The sequence below is a fragment of the Podarcis tiliguerta genome, assembly GCF_965153285.1.
Source record: "Podarcis tiliguerta genome assembly, chromosome: 9".
Classification (NCBI taxonomy): Eukaryota; Metazoa; Chordata; class Lepidosauria; order Squamata; family Lacertidae; genus Podarcis; species Podarcis tiliguerta.
Genome location: NC_139542.1, coordinates 13,930,668 through 13,951,295, shown reverse-complemented (window position 1 = coordinate 13,951,295; position 20,628 = coordinate 13,930,668). Strand labels below are relative to the sequence as shown.

At 40.8% G+C, this 20,628-nt stretch overlaps 1 protein-coding gene across 8 annotated transcripts in view; it reads left to right on the top strand.

Annotated features, from left to right (window-relative positions):
- Positions 1 to 20,628, top strand: part of WDFY3 (WD repeat and FYVE domain containing 3) — a 126,038-nt gene that overhangs the window by 52,992 nt on the left and 52,418 nt on the right. For all 8 annotated transcript variants that reach the window (XM_083398104.1, XM_083398102.1, XM_083398106.1 and 5 more), the window contains 12 exons: positions 735 to 966; positions 2,138 to 2,238; positions 4,558 to 4,776; positions 5,415 to 5,596; positions 8,356 to 8,587; positions 9,347 to 9,507; positions 10,944 to 11,055; positions 12,994 to 13,184; positions 14,559 to 14,711; positions 17,298 to 17,371; positions 18,377 to 18,538; positions 19,067 to 19,161. In XM_083398104.1, the coding sequence (XP_083254230.1) occupies positions 735 to 966; positions 2,138 to 2,238; positions 4,558 to 4,776; positions 5,415 to 5,596; positions 8,356 to 8,587; positions 9,347 to 9,507; positions 10,944 to 11,055; positions 12,994 to 13,184; positions 14,559 to 14,711; positions 17,298 to 17,371; positions 18,377 to 18,538; positions 19,067 to 19,161 (1,914 nt within the window). The remainder of the gene's footprint in view (positions 1 to 734; positions 967 to 2,137; positions 2,239 to 4,557; positions 4,777 to 5,414; positions 5,597 to 8,355; positions 8,588 to 9,346; positions 9,508 to 10,943; positions 11,056 to 12,993; positions 13,185 to 14,558; positions 14,712 to 17,297; positions 17,372 to 18,376; positions 18,539 to 19,066; positions 19,162 to 20,628) is intronic.

The window sequence follows — 20,628 nt, the reverse complement described above, 5'->3', positions numbered from 1 at the left end:
TCCAGCTGTTCCTGATCTCTTAACAAAGGTTAAAGGGCAGGCTGCACTACACCTGTGCCAGCCTGCTGTCTTGAACTGCTAAGTATATTACAACCTGCCTTTTACTGCTTTTCTGTTTCCATTTCCTGCAAAGTAGGATAGTTATTATTTCGTATGGGTACACCTCTGGCCTCAAATAGTGAATGGTATATACTACTGGGTGCTCCCAAATTTCCATTTGTTTTACTGATATTACAGCAATTAAGACCTACTTTTTTTAATTGCAAAGAAGAAAGGAAGGATTTTATTTTCTCTGGTCACAGCCCAGTTAATCTGGCATAGCAGAACTCAAGACTGCTTCACTATGTTGAGCTCATTAGGACTTGGTTGATTTAATTTTAAATACTTCCATTTATGTAGGCTACATTGTAGTTAATTAACCTGTGTTTAGAAAACCTTGCATTTGAGTAGATAAAAATTCTGTTACAGAAGTTTCACAAGCAGTTAATTTTGACACACATTGCTTGCAACCACCTGGAGTCCATTGGTGGCTGCACCATGTAAACTGGTAGTTGTGTGAATCAACAGTGGGTTGAATGGCAAACATATTTTGGGACTTTGTAGGAAAAGACAAAATGTACTTTTGTCCCTTTTATTGTATTTGGGTTCCCTTACTGACAATACTAATCTCATGTGGATCTTCTATTATTATCATTTATTTTAAAAAGTATTTCGTTTTTTAACTTCTGCTATAGATAGCATGATTACATCAATGGAAGGCCTGGGTACCGACTGTGTGTTCAGTTTACATGAAGATAACCACTACAGGATAAGCAAGAGCCTTTTAAAACCAGCAGAAGGAAGCACAGTACCCCTGACGAGGGTGAAATGTTTGGTTTCCATGACAACCCCACATGATATTAGACTTCATGGCTCAGCAGTTACTCCTGCATTTATTGAATTTGACACGTCTCTTGAAGGGTTTGGGTAAGGTCTCGTAAAGGCTCTTTTCTTACTCTTTTCTTGTTTCAGAATAATGTTTGCAGTTCCTAATTAACTTCTTTGATTTTCAAAACCATTAGTTGTGCCATGGAAGACTGCCTCTGATATAATAATGCACCTAATTCAGATGATGAGTTCTTTGAGTATAGATGCTCCCACAAAGCAAATGTGGGTTATGTAGGTTAGATGTTTTGTGTGTATTTAAAAAACCCTTTCTTAGCAAAGAAGTGGCACCGACATCCAGTTCTCAAAAAAAAAATCCCTTCGTTCCCTAGAAAATTTTTGTCAGAGGAAATGGAATGGAATCAGGCTTGGAGAAATATAATTAATAATTAAAGTAGCAGCTTTGGAAAGGCAGTTCAGTGATCATGGAATAATCTCAGCATATTTGATTATTGTAGATTAAATATACACCTTAGCTTTCTTGAGCAACTTGTCTGTTTTACTCAGTTTTTTATTCTTCTAATCTGTAAAGAGGCTTAATCTGCAAAGTTGATATCTTAAAAGTATGCTTTAATATTAAATTCTGTAATTCACTTATTGAAGTATTTATACAAGGAATTATCTTCATAAAATGAATTCTTGTTCTTGCTCTTGAGAAAAGGAGCCATGCTCCTAATGCTTGCTTGATCATTAAGGGATCAAGAGCGTGTTGCGCAATCTATATTTTCCCTCTTTTACACACCCCTTTGCTTAAAAGAGAGTGACGCGGGTGGATCTGTGGGTTAAACCACAGAGCCTAGGACTTGCCGATCAGAAGGTTGGCGGTTCGAATCCCCGCGATGGGGTGAGCTCCCATTCCTCGGTGCCTCTCCTGCCAACCTAGCAGTTCGAAAGTCAAAGTGCAAGTAGATAAATAGGTACCGCTCTGGCGGGAATGTAAACGGTGTTTCCATGCACTGCTCTGGTTCGCCAGAAGCGGCTTAGTCATGCTGGCCACATGACCCGAAAGCTGTATGCCGGCTCCCTCGGCCAATAAAGCGAAATGAGCACCGCAACCCCAGAGTCGGTCGCGACTGGACCTAATGGTCAGGGGTCCCTTTACCTTTACCTTGCTTAAAAGACTCTCTTTGTTCCCTGCCATGGACTAAGTGATAACACCTGATGGATATTGACTGGAAGTACTGTTCCTAACTCATTGATCTTTATTTAACAGCTGTCTGTTCTTACCAAGTTTGGCCCCTCATAATGCACCTACCAACAATGTGGTCACAACTGGGCTTATTGATGGCACTGTGGTCAGTGGAATTGGAACTGGTAAGTCCCTTTGCCATAGCCATATGGGATGGATTTGGTGCGTCTGTCATCTTCTGAAAGCAGCCCTGTAACTACTCTTGACTCAGTTTACTTTTAATTTATGTAAATAAATCCTCTTGAATGCACTAGGAATCCACAAGATTGAGACAGGAAAAAAAAGCTATGTTTATTGTGATGGAGCTCCATCAGACTACTGCAAAATGTTCCCTGCAGCCAAAATTGCGGAGGACTTTTTGATATGATGAAAGTAATGCTAAGCATAGGCACAGAAAAAAATAACCCAGTGGCAGATGAGCCACTTAGTTCTTACATGGAGCTGGTTGCCAGGGGCGATTAACCTTTTACATCCTAGGGCTGCTTTGGTGATCAGCAGTGGACATGGCTATTATATGCACACACTCCCTTGGCACACTGGTAGCACACATACTCATTACACCTGTACCAAGGCAGGATGAGCGCTCTTGCAAAACCACTCCCATCCTAATTCATCCCCCCACCCCTTTGTGGGTGGAGGAAGACACTGCCTTTTTACATTTTGCAGAAGGTTCTGTGAAGAGTAAAATACAGGACTTCCAGCCCCCTCAACCCTGTCACTGAGCCAGCAGAGGAATTTTATTTCCTGATCATAGCACAGAGCATCACCAATGCCAAGATAGAGAAGTAAGGCTGTCGGGGCTGGTTTGGCATTAATTAATTAATTATACCCCACCCATCTGGCTGAGTTTCCCCAGCCACTCTGGGCTGCTCCCATGTGGCATGCTGGCTGCATCCAGCTCAACCTATGGGTTAGCTGCCTTTGCATTAAGCCATTGTTAAAAATAAGCCAACGCAAATGAGCAGCATGCTCAACTCTACCTGTTATTCCCCTGCTTTCCCCCAACTAGGTAGAAAGAATCCAGAGTTGTGCATTTATCTAATTATTAGAGCTGAGCTGAACTGGGGTCACGAGCTGCATGAACATTTTCTTGCTCCTCACAAAGCAGCTCCCCTTGTGGAAGATTGGTGGGGGAGACTTGAAACAGTATGCAGAAGGAGGGAAAGCATCCTTGCTATAACTGGGATGATACTGCCTGTTTTGCCACACCATAACAAAGGAAGTGCAAAAGCAGATCACAGCAAGACGTGGTGTTAGCTAGATGCAGATCTGAATACCACGGCAAGGGAAGTGAAAGGGAGTACATTTCTCAGTTTCCAAGGCAACCGGGCAACTGTATTCTTTGAATTTCTGTAGGGAATATGTCTTCATATTGCCAAAACAATAAAGCAGCTTGTCCTGCCCTGACATATTGTGCTAGGGGAACAGGCAGTGTAGGAGACATGCACATGCTAGGGGAAAATGCCACTTCATTTGTCTTCACTGGCATTGCTTCATAACCAAAACTGATTGGCTACATAGCATGATATCATCTCACTCACAGTCTGATCCCTGGTTGGCTGTGACCTGAGACGGTGAGAGAGAGCTGGAATATTGTCTTGAGGGGTTGGGGGGACTTTATGTTGTAAAATCCGAAAACATATAGAAAAGGAAAAAGAAAACAAATTAGCCACCCCTGTTCTATAGCATTCTTGGTGTGAGCATGTAGAAAAGGTTTAATAAAATGTGACCTTTTGTTTTAATTGATATATATACTACTGTAGAAACAGATTTTTAAATTAAATATACATATATAGTGGTACCTCTGGATGCGAACGGGATCCGTTCCGGAGCCCCGTTCGCATCCTGAAGCGAACACAACCCGCGTCTGTGGGTCACGATTCGCCGCTTCAGCGCATGTGTGTGACGTCATATTGAGCATCTGCGCATGCGTGAGTGGCGAAACCCGGAAGTAACGTGCTCCGTTACTTCCGGGTCGCTGTGGAGCGCAACCCAAAAATATTCATCCCAAAGCTTATTTAACCTGAGGTATGACTGTGTGTGTGTGTGTGTATAAACATAAACAATAAACAGTATTAATGTCTACCACCTTTTCAGAATTCTCACTTCACTCCTACACAAACAGCTACAAATTTGGAGAAACTGTATTCAAAGTTTTTGAAGAGCTGTAATGTTTAGGCTTTTTCTACTGTGATTTCATACTTGACCCAATTGGGTTTTCCTCCTCCAAGTGCTTGAAGGCAGGAATGTGGTCATCCCACAGGAAACTTCTGTCTGGCTCCATTGCCTTGGAGGGCCTCCAGTTGCATTCCTGTCTTTCGCTCAAGGTGGTAGCTTTAGAATTATTCCCCAGTGCAAGACTGTATCAGGGTCAATTTCATTGTCTGTTCTCCTTGTGTTCATTTGCCTTCACATCTAGCTCCCCCCCCCCTTTCTTCTTACAGGAGAGAGACTTTTCCCACCCCCATCTGGACTGAGCTATTCAAGTTGGTTTTGCATAGAACATTTTAGTACAGCTCCAAATCATCACCCAGTCAGGTTACTTACAGTTGTAAGACGGGCAAACAGCTCCGAGCAGCACTATATATGCCTTGCCATTGTCCTTTCTGCAAAAGACCGGTCACTGATTGTTTCAACTAAAGAAGAACTACTTCAGAACTATGGTAAGAAGCACACTGTGCAGCATATACTCCTCACCATTCCGTGTTATTGTGACAATAAGGCATAAAGCCCATGCTCCCCCCACCAACCAGAATGGAGTCATGAGCTTGGGCGGTCCTTTCCCTGCTTATGTGCCCAGTTTCAGCATTAGATTTCCTGATTTGTTAAACCACATTTTCCCTTGTGACATATGAACTGGGAAATAATTGATTTCAGGGTTTTCTTCAAACCAGGATTGCAGTTTTTCCTCCGTTCTAGCAACAGTTACTTTAAGAAAAGTTTTTACTGCCGCATTTCTGAATGCAAATAACTTGCCCAAATCATAACATTCTTAATATTAAAAAAGGGGGGCGGGGAGCAGATAGGTCTGAATGTACAGTACTAAATCTTAATTTAGTCGGCACTGAATCGAATGCTTTATTGATGCACTAAAAATAAAGATTGTGCTACATAACATTTTTACTCTTGTTATTTGCCACTCCTCACCTTGAGGCTATAGCGCTGTGCTGGATGTCTGGCTGCTTTTGATGAAAACTGCAAGTGATGCAGAATACAGCCTGCTTCCAACTTGGGACTGTTCAATTAATGTATATATTTATATGGCAATAGGAGCTGCCATTTAATTTTCTTTTGTCCTCAGTTGATGACTTCAGTGAAGAATCTTCCTGCTATGAAATCCTCCCTTGTTGCACTCGTTTTCGTTGCGGCGACCATATAGTGGAAGGCCAGTGGCATCATATGGTTCTGGTCATGAGCAAAGGCATGCTGAAAAACAGCACCGCTGCACTCTACATTGATGGGCAGCTGATAAATACTGTGAAGGTAAGTTGAATACAATGACATTCTGATTCTTACTTGAGATAATGTGTGCGAAGGACTACAAGCACTCTGAAGTGTTACCACATTTGCATGTTTTGTGTTTAAGGTTTGAGAGCAACCTGGAGTGGTTGCCTTGAGTTGCTGATGGGGTTGGCTTTGAACTCATGGTTCAGCTGTTAAAGACAAGTGGGTGTTTTCTTCTGGACCAGATTGTGCATTGTGGGTGCATGTGAGATCAGTGTTAATCAGTTATCAGAGATCAAAGCACAGTTTTTGCTGCCATGATCAGAACCTACTTTCCAGGTATTCTGTAACTGTGGGGTCCATACTACTGGTTTTTTGAAATCTTCTTTTAAAGGCCTAGAGTTAGCTTGCTTCCCTTGGGGAATTTCTTCCAGATGACTAGCTTTGAATAGCATACAGAATAGCTGGTTAGCAGAGGGGAGTAGGCTGTCTCTCTCAATCACAAACGCAGTGAACCATCCAACACCACAAACCCAATTCTGTACCTGAGACAAAAAGCTATTAAGAAAACAGCACAGGAGAAGCATGTGGGAAAATAAATGATTACTTAAGCAGTATATAGTCCCCTCTGCATTATTTAAATCAGTGATGTCAAAAGTCAGGTTCGATGGATGATACAGCATCTCTGATCTTTCAGCCGAAAGCTTTCAGCAGTTTGCAGAAGCCTATCATTGTAGCAGCCATCCCAGTCTGTGTGACATTAGCCACAACCAGTTCTGTGTGGTGTTCTTTTGCAGAACTAATATGTCACTCAAGCCCGGAAATGTGCTGCTGAGATATCTATCATGTTTCCTTAAAATTGACTAGTGGATCCCTCCTCTTTAAAGTGGGCTAGGTATTGTTGCGATTAATTCAGCTGACTGAAACTAATGAGAGGTTTCCCAGCCCTTCTTTCAGCTAGGTAATAGGACAGCATTCTCACACCTTTCCTGCTAAAAGCTTATCAGAACATTTCCATTTGCAGAGCGATTAAGCTTCTATTCTGTATTCGTATCTTATTCCTATAACAGTTGGCATCATAAATAGATGGCTGGTATATAGATACTTCCAGTAACAATAGCTTACCTTTTTGCACATTTCATTTATGTGTCTCAAAAATTTACCTTCTGGTATCCAATGTAACATGGTATTATTGAAAGAAGCATGAAAGTTTCCTTTCTGGTGATATAACTCTTTAATGCCAATCAACAAGCAAAGTAGGATGAATCAAGTGAAGTGGCGTTTTGGTTGCTGAAATGAAGCAGAGTGTGCATTTTTGTAATTTTAATAATAATAATTAATATAATTTTATTATTTATACCCCATCCATCTGGCTGCATTTCCATTTTAGGTGCATTTTAGGTTTATCTCTGTTGCGTGTGATTTATGGAACATTTCCCTTGAGTTTCATGTTTTGCTGCTTCTCAGTTGCCTTCACCTCTCTTTTTCTTCCCTGTGGGAGGAGCTTGTGCAAAAATGACTTGAGAAAGTCTCAAGACCAGCCCCAGATGTTGCTTATTTTTCTTCTTTAGTCAGAGAGTGATGGAGGAGATTGAAAGTTGTTGAGAACTTGATTAATCCTCCTTGTGCATTTTTGGGTTATGGATTCTTGGGCAGGGAGGAACCTCGCAAGTACATAGAGCAGTAGCAAATCACCACTACAACCCTATCTAGAGACAAAGAGGAGACCCCCCCCCCGTCCCTCCTTGAGTAAGCGACTGCTTCTTTCCTGCCAAAGAACCCTAGTGTGTTCTGAAGTAGCAGTCCTTCACTTTGGTGATGTGAGACTCGTTTCATTTGCTACTGCTTTTGTTCCTGCTAGCGCTAGCCAGCCATCACTAGGAGAGAAGGATGGAGTCAGGTTGGAGAAGATATGAAAGGATGGCTTTAATTGGAGGCAGGGAAAAGCAGGGAGTGTGAAGGAATTATATGATTTTGGGTTTTGTGTTGGTTGTGTTTTGAAGGAGATCAATTCCAACGTTTTAAGTGTTTGGGAAGGACATTGTTTTGTGCCTCGGATTAAGGGTTAGAGGGGTTATGTGTCTGGTCCTACCTTTGTGAGAGGGGAGATGATGGATGGATTTATTTGAACCGTTTGTTTATATCAGTACATGTACGTGATTTGGAGAATATTGAAATTGGATGGATTTGGAAGAGAATGAATCTTTTATTTTATGTTTGCGCATCTGTGTGTATTTTTAAACACAAATGTCGCATGTGTTCTTACTGCCAGAGGTGTTCTTAGCTCTCTTGTCAGAGAGGAATTTCCTTGTTTAAATATTTCATTGAATGGATGGTGCATTCACTAAAGATGCAGTTGTTCTGTGCATTCCTGTGCATGCTTACTCAGATGTTAGCTGTTCAGTGAAGCTTATCTCTGGTAAGTGTGCATAGGATTGCAGCATTAAATGATTAACATGTGTTGCTAAATTTTCAAGGTTGTTCTCATTTTTCATACCTTTTTTCTGATACTGTAAAAACCTTTAAAAAGCACCCTTTCTTCCTTGAAAGTATGCCTGGAAAGACAGTTTCATGCTGAAATACTTTATATAAATATGCAAATATATGCAAATTTAACCAGATTAAATTCCCTCTGGAGGGAATGTTCAAAATGTTTGCCATCAGCACATGTGGTCCAATCATAGTCCGCTTGTGTAGCTTCTTATTCTGTTACAGACTTCCATTAATGTTTAAATGAATTTATGTATGCTAAAAAAATTGCGTTTTTTTTCTGATCAGCATTGCTATTTATTTTACAGCTTCATTATATTCACAGTAGTCCTGGTGGTTCAAGTTGTGCTAATCCACCAGTAGTCAGCACAGTTTACACCTATATAGGCTCGCCACCTGCTCAACGCCAGCTCTCATCCCTTGTTTGGCGTCTGGGGCCAACCCATTTCTTAGAAGAGGTCTTGCCTCCATCAAGTGTTAGCACGATTTATGAACTAGGACCAAACTATGTTGGAAGCTTTCAAGCTGTATATATGCCATGTAAGTAAAAGTTATCCTAGTGTGCTGTTTTTTGATTGTTTGCTTCTCTTTTGATTTAGGCTGGAGTAGGATTAATTTATTCACATACGCGGAAAGTGTGTGTGTGTGTGTGTGTGTGTGTGTGTGTGTATGAATGATATCACTTTGAGAAGCAAGCATGTTCATTATCCAAAGCTGTACTATCACAAAAAACTCTTCCTCAAAACCATTTTAACTTGGCACCTGCAAAGAAACAAAAGGGGAGGAGACCTCAAAGGTGCAGAAAATACAATTTAGCTACTTTGTGATAATCTTAGTGCAATCTTAAAATGAGATATAATACTTTAAACTGAGAATTTATTAATTTGGTTCTAGATGGTAAAAGCCTGGAGTTTAGCTAGTAGAAATTGCCCCCCATATAGTTTATTTGAACAACCTTTTCCACAGAATTAATTAACATTGCTCTTTAGCATTTACATATTGCACTTTGCGCACTAGCTTACATGTCTTTACAAGAGAGTTAGACAAATTCATGGTGAATAGGACTCTATAGTAATGATGACTATACATGCCATCCAGTTTCAGAGGCCATTTATTGCTTGAGCACCAGTTGCTGCGGAACTGCAACAAGGAGATGGCTGTTGAATTCCTGCCACTGTTTGTGCCCTTACCAGGTCTGGGTGGTCACTGTGGGAGACAAAACACTGGGCAAGGCGGGGCATTGTCTTATCCACTACGTTGCATTAGCTCATAGTGAAACGTGTTTCTCTCATTCTGAAGGCAAGGATTCAAAACCAGAAGGAGTCAGCCCGTCCCCAGTATCGTTGGTCCCAGAAGAGAAAGTTTCTTTTGGCCTCTATGCACTCTCTGTTTCGTCACTGACAGTGGCAAGGATCAGAAAAGTTTATAACAAACTGGACAGTAAGGCCATAGCCAAGCAGGTAAGCTGAAACACTCAGGATGAAGAAGACTTTACCATCTGGCTTGTTTTATGATTTTAATTCGAGAAGTGCCATGTTATGTAATTGTGGATGTCACACACATTAACAGAGAGCATGCACCAGCACTGTTAATACTGGAAGCTATGCATTTGTCCTGGGGCTGCTGAACTGAGACTAAGGCGTTAACCTATTATTCGTGTATTTTATTTATCAAAATATTTATATATGGCTATTTCTTTTTTTAAAAAAAAAAATATCAAAGCGGTTTGCAGCAATATTACATAAAACCATACAGTAAAAGCCATATAAAAAGTTTAAATCAAACATCAATTAGCTGTTGTGGAAATATGTGTTCTTAAGTGTCTGCAGATGTCTGGCGGAAGAGAAAAGTTTGCAGCAAACATTTAAAGCTGAAACAGAGAAAACAGTTGGAACTAATTTCCTTAGTTGTTAATAGCTTGTGTGTAGATACCTTTATTTTAACTTATTAAACAAAATTCATATACTCCTTGATTGTAATAACACCTCTTTACAAAAAATATATAAAATATTAGTAAAAACAGTTAATAACATTGATTTTGTTTTGAATGGTTTTGGATAGTAAAACACATCTAGGTATCTGGATAGGCTTGCCTAAAGAAAATGTTTTAAGCCGGCACCAAAAAGAGCCTGATGTCAGTAGTAATAATAATTATCTTTACTGATAATTTTATTATAGTAATTAATGATAATATAGCATCATTTAGTAGCTAGTAAAGTGTGTTCTTATGACCTCTTTTATACAATATTGCTGAGTAGGAAAGCTATTAGTCTTTTTGTAGACATATTTGGGTATTTCTAGCACTAATTTCATCTCCCTCTCTTGGGTCTACCACTGCTAAAGTGTGATATGAAAAAATCATGTAAGTGCAAAGTGGGAGATGACCATGGGAAATTGGGCTTTGTAAGATCAGCTGTTTGTTTGTTTTCATTTTGATTTCCATATAGGTTTATCATCTGTTTTTACTTCTAAATTTTAGAGAGTCATACTCTGACAAAACTGGAGAACATTGGGTTTAATGAAATTCAGGACCCACTATGTGCTTAGCATTTTTACAGAAGCCACCTCTGGTCTCCTTTTATGATGTCTCTATCTCTATGGACCCACAAAGAGTTGGCTCAAGTCCGTAAATTAATAGTGGATTAAACCATATCTGCTAACCTGTTCTTTAAAACTTCCAAGAAAAATACTTCCACTGCCTCTTTAGGCTGCTAGTCCTGCTGCCTCACAGCTCAGCCTGCATTAATCCTTGAATCAAAATTCAGGTGTTCAGAATTGACCTAACCTTACCTTTTGGGGGGGGGGGACTAAGCATTATTCTGCCATGAAAATGTATTAAACACTTTGTATTGCTGAAGAAACCCTCTAAATGATCAGTTTTCCTTGTTTTAATTAGTTGGCTGTTTCATCTCATGAGAATGCCACTCCAGTGAAGCTGCTTCACAATTCAGGAGGACATCTGAATGGACCTGCACGTACCATTGGTGCAGCTCTGATAGGATATCTGGGTGAGATGAGTTGCAGTTCTTTCACTTTTTTAGTTCCAGTGTTTAGTTGCAATATAGAGTTTAAGGTGCTTTTTACACACTGACCATGGTACTAGAGGCTCAGATCCGAGCTTGGGAGTCCTCTAAATGCAGGTGCTTCTTTTCCCCCTAAGTAGAGGAACGCCCAGCACATGCGATGGGGAATCCTGATCTCTGCCCCAATATCACGAAGTCTAGGCATTGACTCATGCTCTTTGGCTTTGCCTTGTGGTGTTGGCACCCTCTGCACGATAAAAGAATAACTGAACATGATTGGCAGCATCCTGCTGTCCCTTGGAATACATATCTGGAATCTTGCCATGCTTATTTCTTCCTCCTTTACCCAGCAGTCTGCTCCTAGGAAATTCTCACAAGGTTTCTATCAATTCCTGGCCTCTAGGCATCTGGTTTGTAGTCCCTCCTCATATATTTGTAGTCTCTGAAAACTATTATGTCCAAGGTTTTTTTTATATATTTTATTTTGATGGCCCATGCTTCCAAATCCATGATTCTTAAAATAGCCAAAGTTTGTGGTCTTCGCTTTTGTGGAGTTTGGATAAAACGTATGAGCCTTCTTATTGCTTGCTTGGCTGACTAGTCATATCCGAGATGGTCCCTATTAGTGCCTTGGGCACTTTTAAAAATGAAAAGGCAGGATAAAAATCTGCTTCAGCAAATGAGCATTAGTGGTGGAAATGGATGGCTTTTAATTTAGGCTCGTGCATGCTTTGCCATGGGGGAATGTTATGAGAGCAGGAAGGATCACGGCTCAGTGTCAGAGCTTTGCATTTATAATGAAATAAATTTATGAAAACAAAATATGCATGCAAGGTTCTAGTTTCAGTCCCCAGCATCTTCAGGTGTGGATCGGAAAAGAGATCTGCCTGAAATCCTGGAGAACTGCTGTTGGTCAGTATAAACAATAGTGAGTTAGATGGGCTGTTTAGGGGAGAGATTTGATGCAAGGGATGGATGACACTGGCTTGACCAGAAATCAACGCTGAAAAAATCCCAGTAGCTTTATGTTTCTTCAAGTAGTTTAAGTTGCACACTTGAGCACCCCATTTTCCTCATCCACCTACCAAGGAAAACAAACCCTTACCTTGGATAGATATGGCGAACTGGCAGCAGGGAGTGGAGTAAGTAGCCAACGGCAAGGGTGTGGGTTGTGGCCAAAGTCCACAGAGCTGACTCGACTCTCTTGCTGCCCTGCAAGTTGCCAGTGGTGGAGGAGAGGTACAAGCAGTAGTGGACAGGGTGATAGCGCTGAATCACTGCAGCACCCTGGGATGGAGAGAAGGAATGCAATGGTGGTGAGGCTGGTGTGGTGCAGCCACCATGGCAGAAGCATTGGGTTGCAATCTACCTTGCACCAACCTTGCCACCACTGCGCCCCTCCCCCGCTCCATCCTGGTATGCTGCAGTGATCTATCTGAGTGGGGCATCCCCACTATGCCATCCTCTGCTGGGCGCACCAACAGTTTGAGGACGGACGAGCTTGAAGGATGGTTGTGCCTGCCTTGAGTTGTGGCTGTACTAATTAGGCCAGCATTGTTAGCGCATGTTTGAGCACCCCATATAATTGAGTAATTGCCCCATCTCTAATTTCAGTTATACTCCGTTGTCTTATTTGCATGTAATTGTTCAGCAAATGGATTGTGAGTCTCCTTTGAAAGCAAAATGCGCTAGAAGTCATGTTAATTTTATATAGTTTACGTTTACTACAAATGAGCTAATTTCCCGTCTGCTCATTAAGGGCTTTTGTTTGGTCTTGTTTGTTTCTGTTTCTGATGTTGTAGGTTCTTGGGAAACGGGAAATGCATACACTGTTTTTGAATCACAGTAGACGTTTTTGGTTGTACAGCAATCCATGAAACGCACTAATGCCAATTGGTTTGTTTTTTGCCACCTTATGCTCAGGAGTAAGAACGTTTGTCCCAAAGCCTGTTGCCACTACGTTACAGTACATTGGTGGAGCAGCTGCTATTCTGGGTCTGGTAGCCATGGCTTCGGATGTCGAGGGGCTGTATGCTGCTGTGAAGGCCCTTGTGTGTGTGGTAAAGAGCAACCCTCTGGCTAGCAAAGAAATGGAAAGAATCAAAGGTTATCAGGTGCGTGCGATTTGAATTCTTGCATGATTTTGCACTTCAAGCATTGATGCATCAACACATTTCATTACTACCTTGCCTTTGAAGTCAGTTGCATTATTTAGCTCTCTTTCCTTGTGTACTGTAAAGGCTTTCAGTCAGTGACAGCTCTGCGGTTAAAGTGAAGCACCATCAGAATATGGTCATCGTGTCAGATCTGTGACATCTGCTAGCTCAGCAGAGACTCTTATCTGCTGCCAAATCAAAGGAAGAACACGCAGGAGCCTGAAGAGAAATACACGAGGAGGAGCTTCTATTGTTGTTACCGTAATCAAGGGCAGTGCACCATCTGTGTCAGTTGAAGGGCATTTGAAGCCAGTAGTGAGGTTGATTTATCTGTCTATTTGAAAACATAGCAATTTGTTCAGACAAATGGATGGAGCTTCTCCTACGAGTTGGGAATGACTTTCCATCAAAGGAGATGAGACCCTTGTTCTAATTTCATCACGTCCAAGATGACTTCCCTTACCTTCAACGTGCCTTACGATTTGGAAGGGGCCGTTTTGTGTATGAGGCCCATCTATCACTTAGCCCCTGAGCTGAATTTGCCAATAGGAGTCCTGTTTAATCAGTACCGCATTGAATGAACTAGATAATCATCACTGTGCGGCTTCTTTATTAGCCATTCTGCCTGCATTTGATTTGCTTTCAATAGGCACCAAATATTATTGCCTTCTGAAAACTAGTCACGGTCCAGACGAGTAATGTTCCATACCGAGGTAGGAACACTTACCCTGGGCAGTAAAACGTGATTTAGAAATTGCTTCCTTCTAAGCACATTTTTAAAAAATCAAAGAAAACGTTTTGGAATTCAAAGGTAATGGATTCAGAAATGGCTGATAACTTGTATTTCAAAATGCAGCTGCCTGTCCTTTGCAGGATTCCTGTTATATCCACCTGGATAATCAAATATTAAATTACAAAAGGCTGCAAATGCTACTCCCAATCTTTTGCCCACCATGATGATTTTCTTTTGTTTCCTTTTGACAAGTAGTTCTGTGTAGGACTAGTCACTAACAACCCCATCCCTGAGAATAGCCTCTTCATTTCAGAATGCCTGCTGTTTTGTCGGTTAATGTCAACTTTACCTCTCTCTGCTTTTCCATTGTAATTCTTGGTATTATCAATAGTTTACAACAAAGAAATGTACACTATACCTGATCTTTGAATTTACAAAAGCATGGCTCTGAGAATGGCTCTGCCCTGCTGTGATACTTTTTATTATGCTTGGCATAAGATGATATTTCCTTTGTCTGCAAAAGGCTGTAAGAATTATAAAAGGAGGGGGGAAACCCACTTTGCCACTCAGTGTCCATATGTTGCTTACTTGTATTTCAGTTATTGGCAATGCTGTTAAAGAAGAAACGCTCTCTCCTGAATAGCCACATTCTTCATTTGACCTTTTCCTTGGTGGGGACTGTTGACAGCGGTCACGAAACATCCATTATTCCAAATTCAACTGCCTTCCAGGACCTGCTTTGCGACTTCGAGGTACATAGGGCACCCCTGAAAGCTAGAAATTACTACAGTCATTAGGAAACCTGGAGCAAGTGTTTTCTGAAACAGAAAGCACGCCAGTGAAGAGATTGGTTTTGTGGATCTTATGAAACTACATATCTAATGAAGTACATTATGCAATTGCAGTGCAGAGAGACTATAATCTACCAGCAATGTTGATTGATTGTAACGCAGCCCTCTTAAAATATATTACATTATTCTGTTTCGTGAAGGAGGTAAGTTTTGAAGCTAAACTCAAGAGTTGGTGTCAGAAATGCCTTTTGAAATAACACACGATCAATCATGAACGGCCTCTAACGTAATCGTTTCGCTTGAAGGGAAGGCGAATAGTTGCCAGTAAGGAGCAGCATGATCAGTCTACCACTGTTTGCTCAGACCAGCGAAGCACCCTGACCTAGAAACCTTTTCACGAGTCAGGCATGATCATATAACCTGCTAAGGTTGTTGGTGTAAAGCAGAGGCAGGGGACCTTTTTCAGCCAGAAAAGGTCTGGCTTCTGGGGGCCACATGCCAATGGTGGGCAGGGACAGAGTCAAAAGTGGACAGAGCATTGAATGGTAATTGTTTTCCTTTGTGCAGTAGGCTAGTTCCTACACACATCCACACACCGCTTTCTATCCTCCATCCAGGCCAGTAAGATGCATTCAATGATGCATTTTAGGTAGGCAGAAACATAGAATCGTAGAGTTGGAAGGGATCCTGAGTTTCATCTGGTCCAGCCTCCTGCAATGCAGTAATCTCAGCTAAAGCATCCCTGACAGATAGCCATCCAACTTCTGCTTAAATACCTCCAAGGAAGGAGAGTCCACCACCTCTTGTGGGAGTCTGTTCCACCGTCGAACAGCTCTTACTATCAGAAAGTTCTTCTGGGTGTTTAGTCGGAATCTCCTTTCTTGTAACTTGAAACCATTGTTTCAGGTCCTACTCTCCAGAGCAGGAAAACTTGCTTCATCTTCCACGTGACAGCTGTTTAGATATTTGAAGATGGATATCGTATCTCCTCTCAGTCTCTCTCCTTTTGCACACTAAACATACCCAATTCCTTCAACCGTTCCTCCTAAGGCTTGGCTTCCAGACCCTTTATCATCACTCAGGTGCAAAGCAGGGCTAGTAAGAGGATGTGGCCTTGGGTGAGATGGTGTGGCTTTGGAGTGCCCTGCGGGTCAGACAGAGAGGCCCGGATGGCTGCATTTTGAGCATCCCCATCGATGGTGTCAAGATACTGCTGTACCACTGTAGCTGGTCTCACTGCAGTTCACGTCACTAGCCCAAACTCATTGGCTGCCCCCATACAGAATCCTCGCCTGACATCAGTTAAGTTGTCTGCTCAAGGTCCACTGTAGTGCTTTGGCAGGTCTCAGTGTTGGAGAGTGCACAAAATGGCAGTGGCAACACTGGCAATAGATACTGGATGGCATGGGTGGGTGCCACAGGTCCTATGAATGGAATATGAGTCGAGTGACCATTTTCTGAATTTGTGTTGTGCACGACGAGCAAATAATGACCCATGGCAGATTCTGGTTTCCCGCCTTTGTGTTTAAACTGATAATCAAAACACACAGTATTTGTAGTTTTAAGTAATGCCAGCGGAGCTGAGTGACAAGATTTGATAAAGGGCAGGACTAGCTGATAGCAAACAGCAAAAGACAGGTTAGACTGATGACCAGAAAATGAGAATTTTTAAAAAATGAAAGGGAGTTTGTATATGTGGTCTTGAGAAGTAGGATTTTTGAGGCTGTTGCAGATAGGAGAGAACGATATCACAGAAGACATAAAATTGGAAATAAAGAAATTGGGGGGGGGGGGGAGAGAAGCAACAGCATATTACCTTAAGCAAAGTTAAGGGTATGAGAAAGGGAAATGATTGGACAGGCAAGAAAATACTTTTGACTATGTAGTTTGATTTGCGGTAGCTTTTCACATCGCTGTTAACTGAAGGAGGTCTGCACGCTGATCATAACAAGAGGAGAAAGGGATTATTTTTGCAGTGACAGAAGGCTAGCAGGAAGCAGCCTTTGAAGAAGAGATTTAAGTTATTGAGAATAGAGGTGTCTAGGCCACAAACAATGTCAATTTTTATCATAGTTAAGCAAAACCCAAGTCACATTCACACACTTGTATGTGGCAAGTGGAAGTCGATCAACTTACTTCTGTGGCATTGATTAATGTGCTGTATTAGTACTGGTGTTTAGTTTTCAGATTGTAATCTTCCCCTGTTAGATTCTCAGCCTCTTATAAATGGAAGATGAACAGGCTAGATCTTGTCATTTTATACCTGCATATCAACTAGAATATGAATTTACTTGTTCTTCACTTGTTTCATCCATGGGCTTTATTGTTTGATTGGTGGGCTGACAATTGCAATCTGGTATGGAAAGAAAACAATAATTGTGATAATTATGATAACTTCATTTAGACTCTATTTTTTTTCCAATGGGAAAAAGCAACACCTGGGACAAAAACATCAATAGCTAACTCTAATATTGGTAGTCTAGAATAACTCTGCTAAGCAGAATAGCACATGCCAGCTATAAAACAGCTGTATATTTTGTATTTCAGGTCTGGCTGCATGCACCCTATGAACTTCACCTTTCCTTATTCGAACATTTCATTGAGCTTCTTACTGAATCCAGGTAACGTCTGATATAATTTGTCTTGTAAACAATACAGCATTATGTACAATCCAGATTTTGCCTCCCAGTCTCTCTCCCCTTTGCTTGCTTTGATGCTGTGTCATGGTTTTGATTTGATATGATCTGAAGGGTTTTTATTATGATGGGAGAATAGGACAGGCGAGGTGGAACCTGTGAAAAAAATACTGAAAGGCAGACAGTGAGTTAAGAGAGCTGGACTGAATTGAATGCTAAGCACCTGGTCCTAACTGTTGGAAGTTCCATTCAGATAGTTATGAAGACTACAATATAAAATGCAAACATGAAGTCATGTTTTGTTATGTCATTGGCCATGCTGGCTGGCTGTGTTCCAGAACATTTCATTGGCACTGGGATGGGGAAGATTGCGTTAGACCCACGTCCTGTCACCATCAGATATTTGGTGGGCAGGCCGAAGAGACTAGGCTTTTTCTGTGGTCAGAAACTTAGACTTCCCCTGGGAAGGAGATTCAGTCTAGCCCCACAGCTGCTTTTTTCCATAGCAGTTGGCCTGTTTGCTTCAACAGCATTTGGCTGTTTTAACCACCTTATATACATTTTTAACCACCTTATATACACCTTATATAGAATAGCAAAGATGGTCAGCAAACAATGAGTGGATAAAGGTATTTCCAAACCAATCTGTTTATATAAATTAGTTTTTGTTTGCTCTTATTCTTGGCTGATACCGATTTTACCTATGTTCTTATCTATCATGATGACTGAGGTTACGATTTATTTGTGCGTGGGTTTGTAAGCAACCTTGGAATGAATGTATCTGATGTAAAGCCAGGTTAAAGAAACTAATTGAAGTAAATGGGGAAAAATATGTTCCCACGTTTGACATTATATTCTCATTACATGGTATGGACATAAGTCAAGTAGATTGATAGATCCATCTTCTTCTTTTTAAAAAAGAGCTGTAGTGCATGGACTACTCAAATCAATGAGAATTGCTTATTATTTAAGCTGTTCTTTTCATTTCAGTGAAGCAGCAAAGAATGCAAAACTGATGAGGGAGTTCCAGCTTATCCCAAAACTTCTGCTGACACTTCGAGATATGTCTTTGTCTCAGCCAACTATTGCTGCTATTAGCAACGTACTGAGCTATTTGCTTCAAGGATTCCCTAGCAGCAATGACTTGCTCAGGTACCATATAGAGTTATCCTTTGATTTCCTTCTTTCTACAATAAATAAAAAAAATAGATCACATGTTTCTCCGTGAGGCTACATTTATCTTCCATTGCTCTGAATCTATCAGCCTGGGAACATAAAACATTCCTTATGTACACAGTTTTCTCATGCTTGGTCAATTTAATAATATTTTACAGTGGCTTTCCAGAATCCATTTCAAAATACCTTGAAGATGATGTTCTTTCCCCTCCCTATGCTTCAAAATGTCCTATTTATAGTAATTTTGCACACATGGAGAGAGAGTGAGAGCGTGAGTGAGTGAGTGTTATCCAAGACAATTTGTTTCAGAGTGTGTGTGTGTGTGTGCGTGCGTGCATGTGTGACTGAGTCAACTTGATTCAATCCTAATAAATGTCAGGATCTGAATTTTAAAGAAAATAATTGCTGCTTAGTGTTACTTTGCAACCAATGTTAATTAATGACAAATTAAACTCCACCTGTCAAACGGAGTGCATGCTGTTTTTCCCCCTCTTATCCACCAAGGTTTGGGCAGTTCATCTCTTCTACTTTGCCTACATTTGCAGTCTGTGAGAAATTTGTAGTCATGGAGATGAACAATGAAGAAAAGCTTGACACTGGTAAGTAGTTCCAGTTCTAGTGGAACTGAAGAAATCACTCGAGACATGTTTTCTCATTACCACGGATGATGATCTCTTTGTTTTCAGTGCTGCAGTCCCTTCCCTTTTCCTCTCTAGAAAGATAACCTTTTAATTAGGATGGCCCTTTTAAAGTTAATTTTCCAAGGTTGCACTCTACAAACTTCAGCACCCAAGAAACTCTCATTTAAGTCAAAGAGGCTGGCATGGAAATAAATTCCACTGGCTTGTGTTGCAAAAAGTGCAGAAAGTTAAGAGAAAAGTCATTTTCACAGAAATAAAAGTAAAAGAAAACTTACTGCATGGCTCTAAGATGTCAAATCTCCTGCCATAGATCCTCTATGATATTTACATGTAAAAGCAGTGGTTGCGATCAAGTGTGTGGGACTTGGCCACACAAAGTTGAAAGTGATTAGTCTCATTGATTCTGGTTTTCTTTTCATGTAAAAGGAATTAGGTTTAATTGAACATTCAAGCCATCTAAATGGAAATGAAGTGAAAGAAATGTTTACATTGGCACTTTTTGAAGTGTAGTCTACAAGAAAAGTAATGAAATTCCAGGTGGCCTGCATGGACCACGGCTCTTCAATTGTTCTGAACCACAAATTGCATGAAAAAGCAGGTGTAAACAGTTTCTAGCATATACTTTAAAGGTAGCAGAGCTTCTTTTTCTTGGCTACACTGTACCATTAAACATCAGCTGGAAGTTCTTCCGCTCTTCGTTTCCCTTTGTGTGAAAAGGAAAAAGTAACGAAGTCTGAAATGAAAACAAAACAAAACTGAGCCTTTATGAGCTTTAAAACCCTCTTAACTTTATGCCCTCTACCATTCTGCTCTTTAGTTCAGAAATTCCGAGTATTTTCCCTCCACCCTTTATTGCCCTAAACATGATGGGAACTTTTATAGTGCTTCTGCATACTTACATATGCTCCTTGAGCACATAGAGTAGAAGAAAGAAACTGAAGAAAAGAAAATGGTTAATTTGAAGTGTTTGTCATATTTTCCTTGCCTAGGCAATTTTCCCACCATTCAAGTTGGTTGAATGTTTCAGTCTTGATTAGTAGGTTCATCTTCACTCACTTGCAGTTCTTGGAATCTGTTTTATGGTATACTAGTAACAATAATTTGAATTCACACTCTTGCTACATGAAATTCATTTGGGCATAGTTTGTTCTTAACTGTGGGTGCAATCACAGTGAATTTACTGACGATTTCTGTTTGTGATGACTGCCATTCTGTAACCTGCAACTGTTATTTTCAATTAGCAGTCTAGCGTATTTTCAGCTCAAGCAGGTTTTAGTCATACACTGTTTGTTACAATAGCAGAAAACTATTTACAAACCAGTTATATTTTGAGGGGGCAGGAGGCTTAATGGCAACTGATGTTATTTTAGAAGATACAATACTTGCAAGAAGCATTCCATTGATGTGTTTCAAAGCTAACTATGC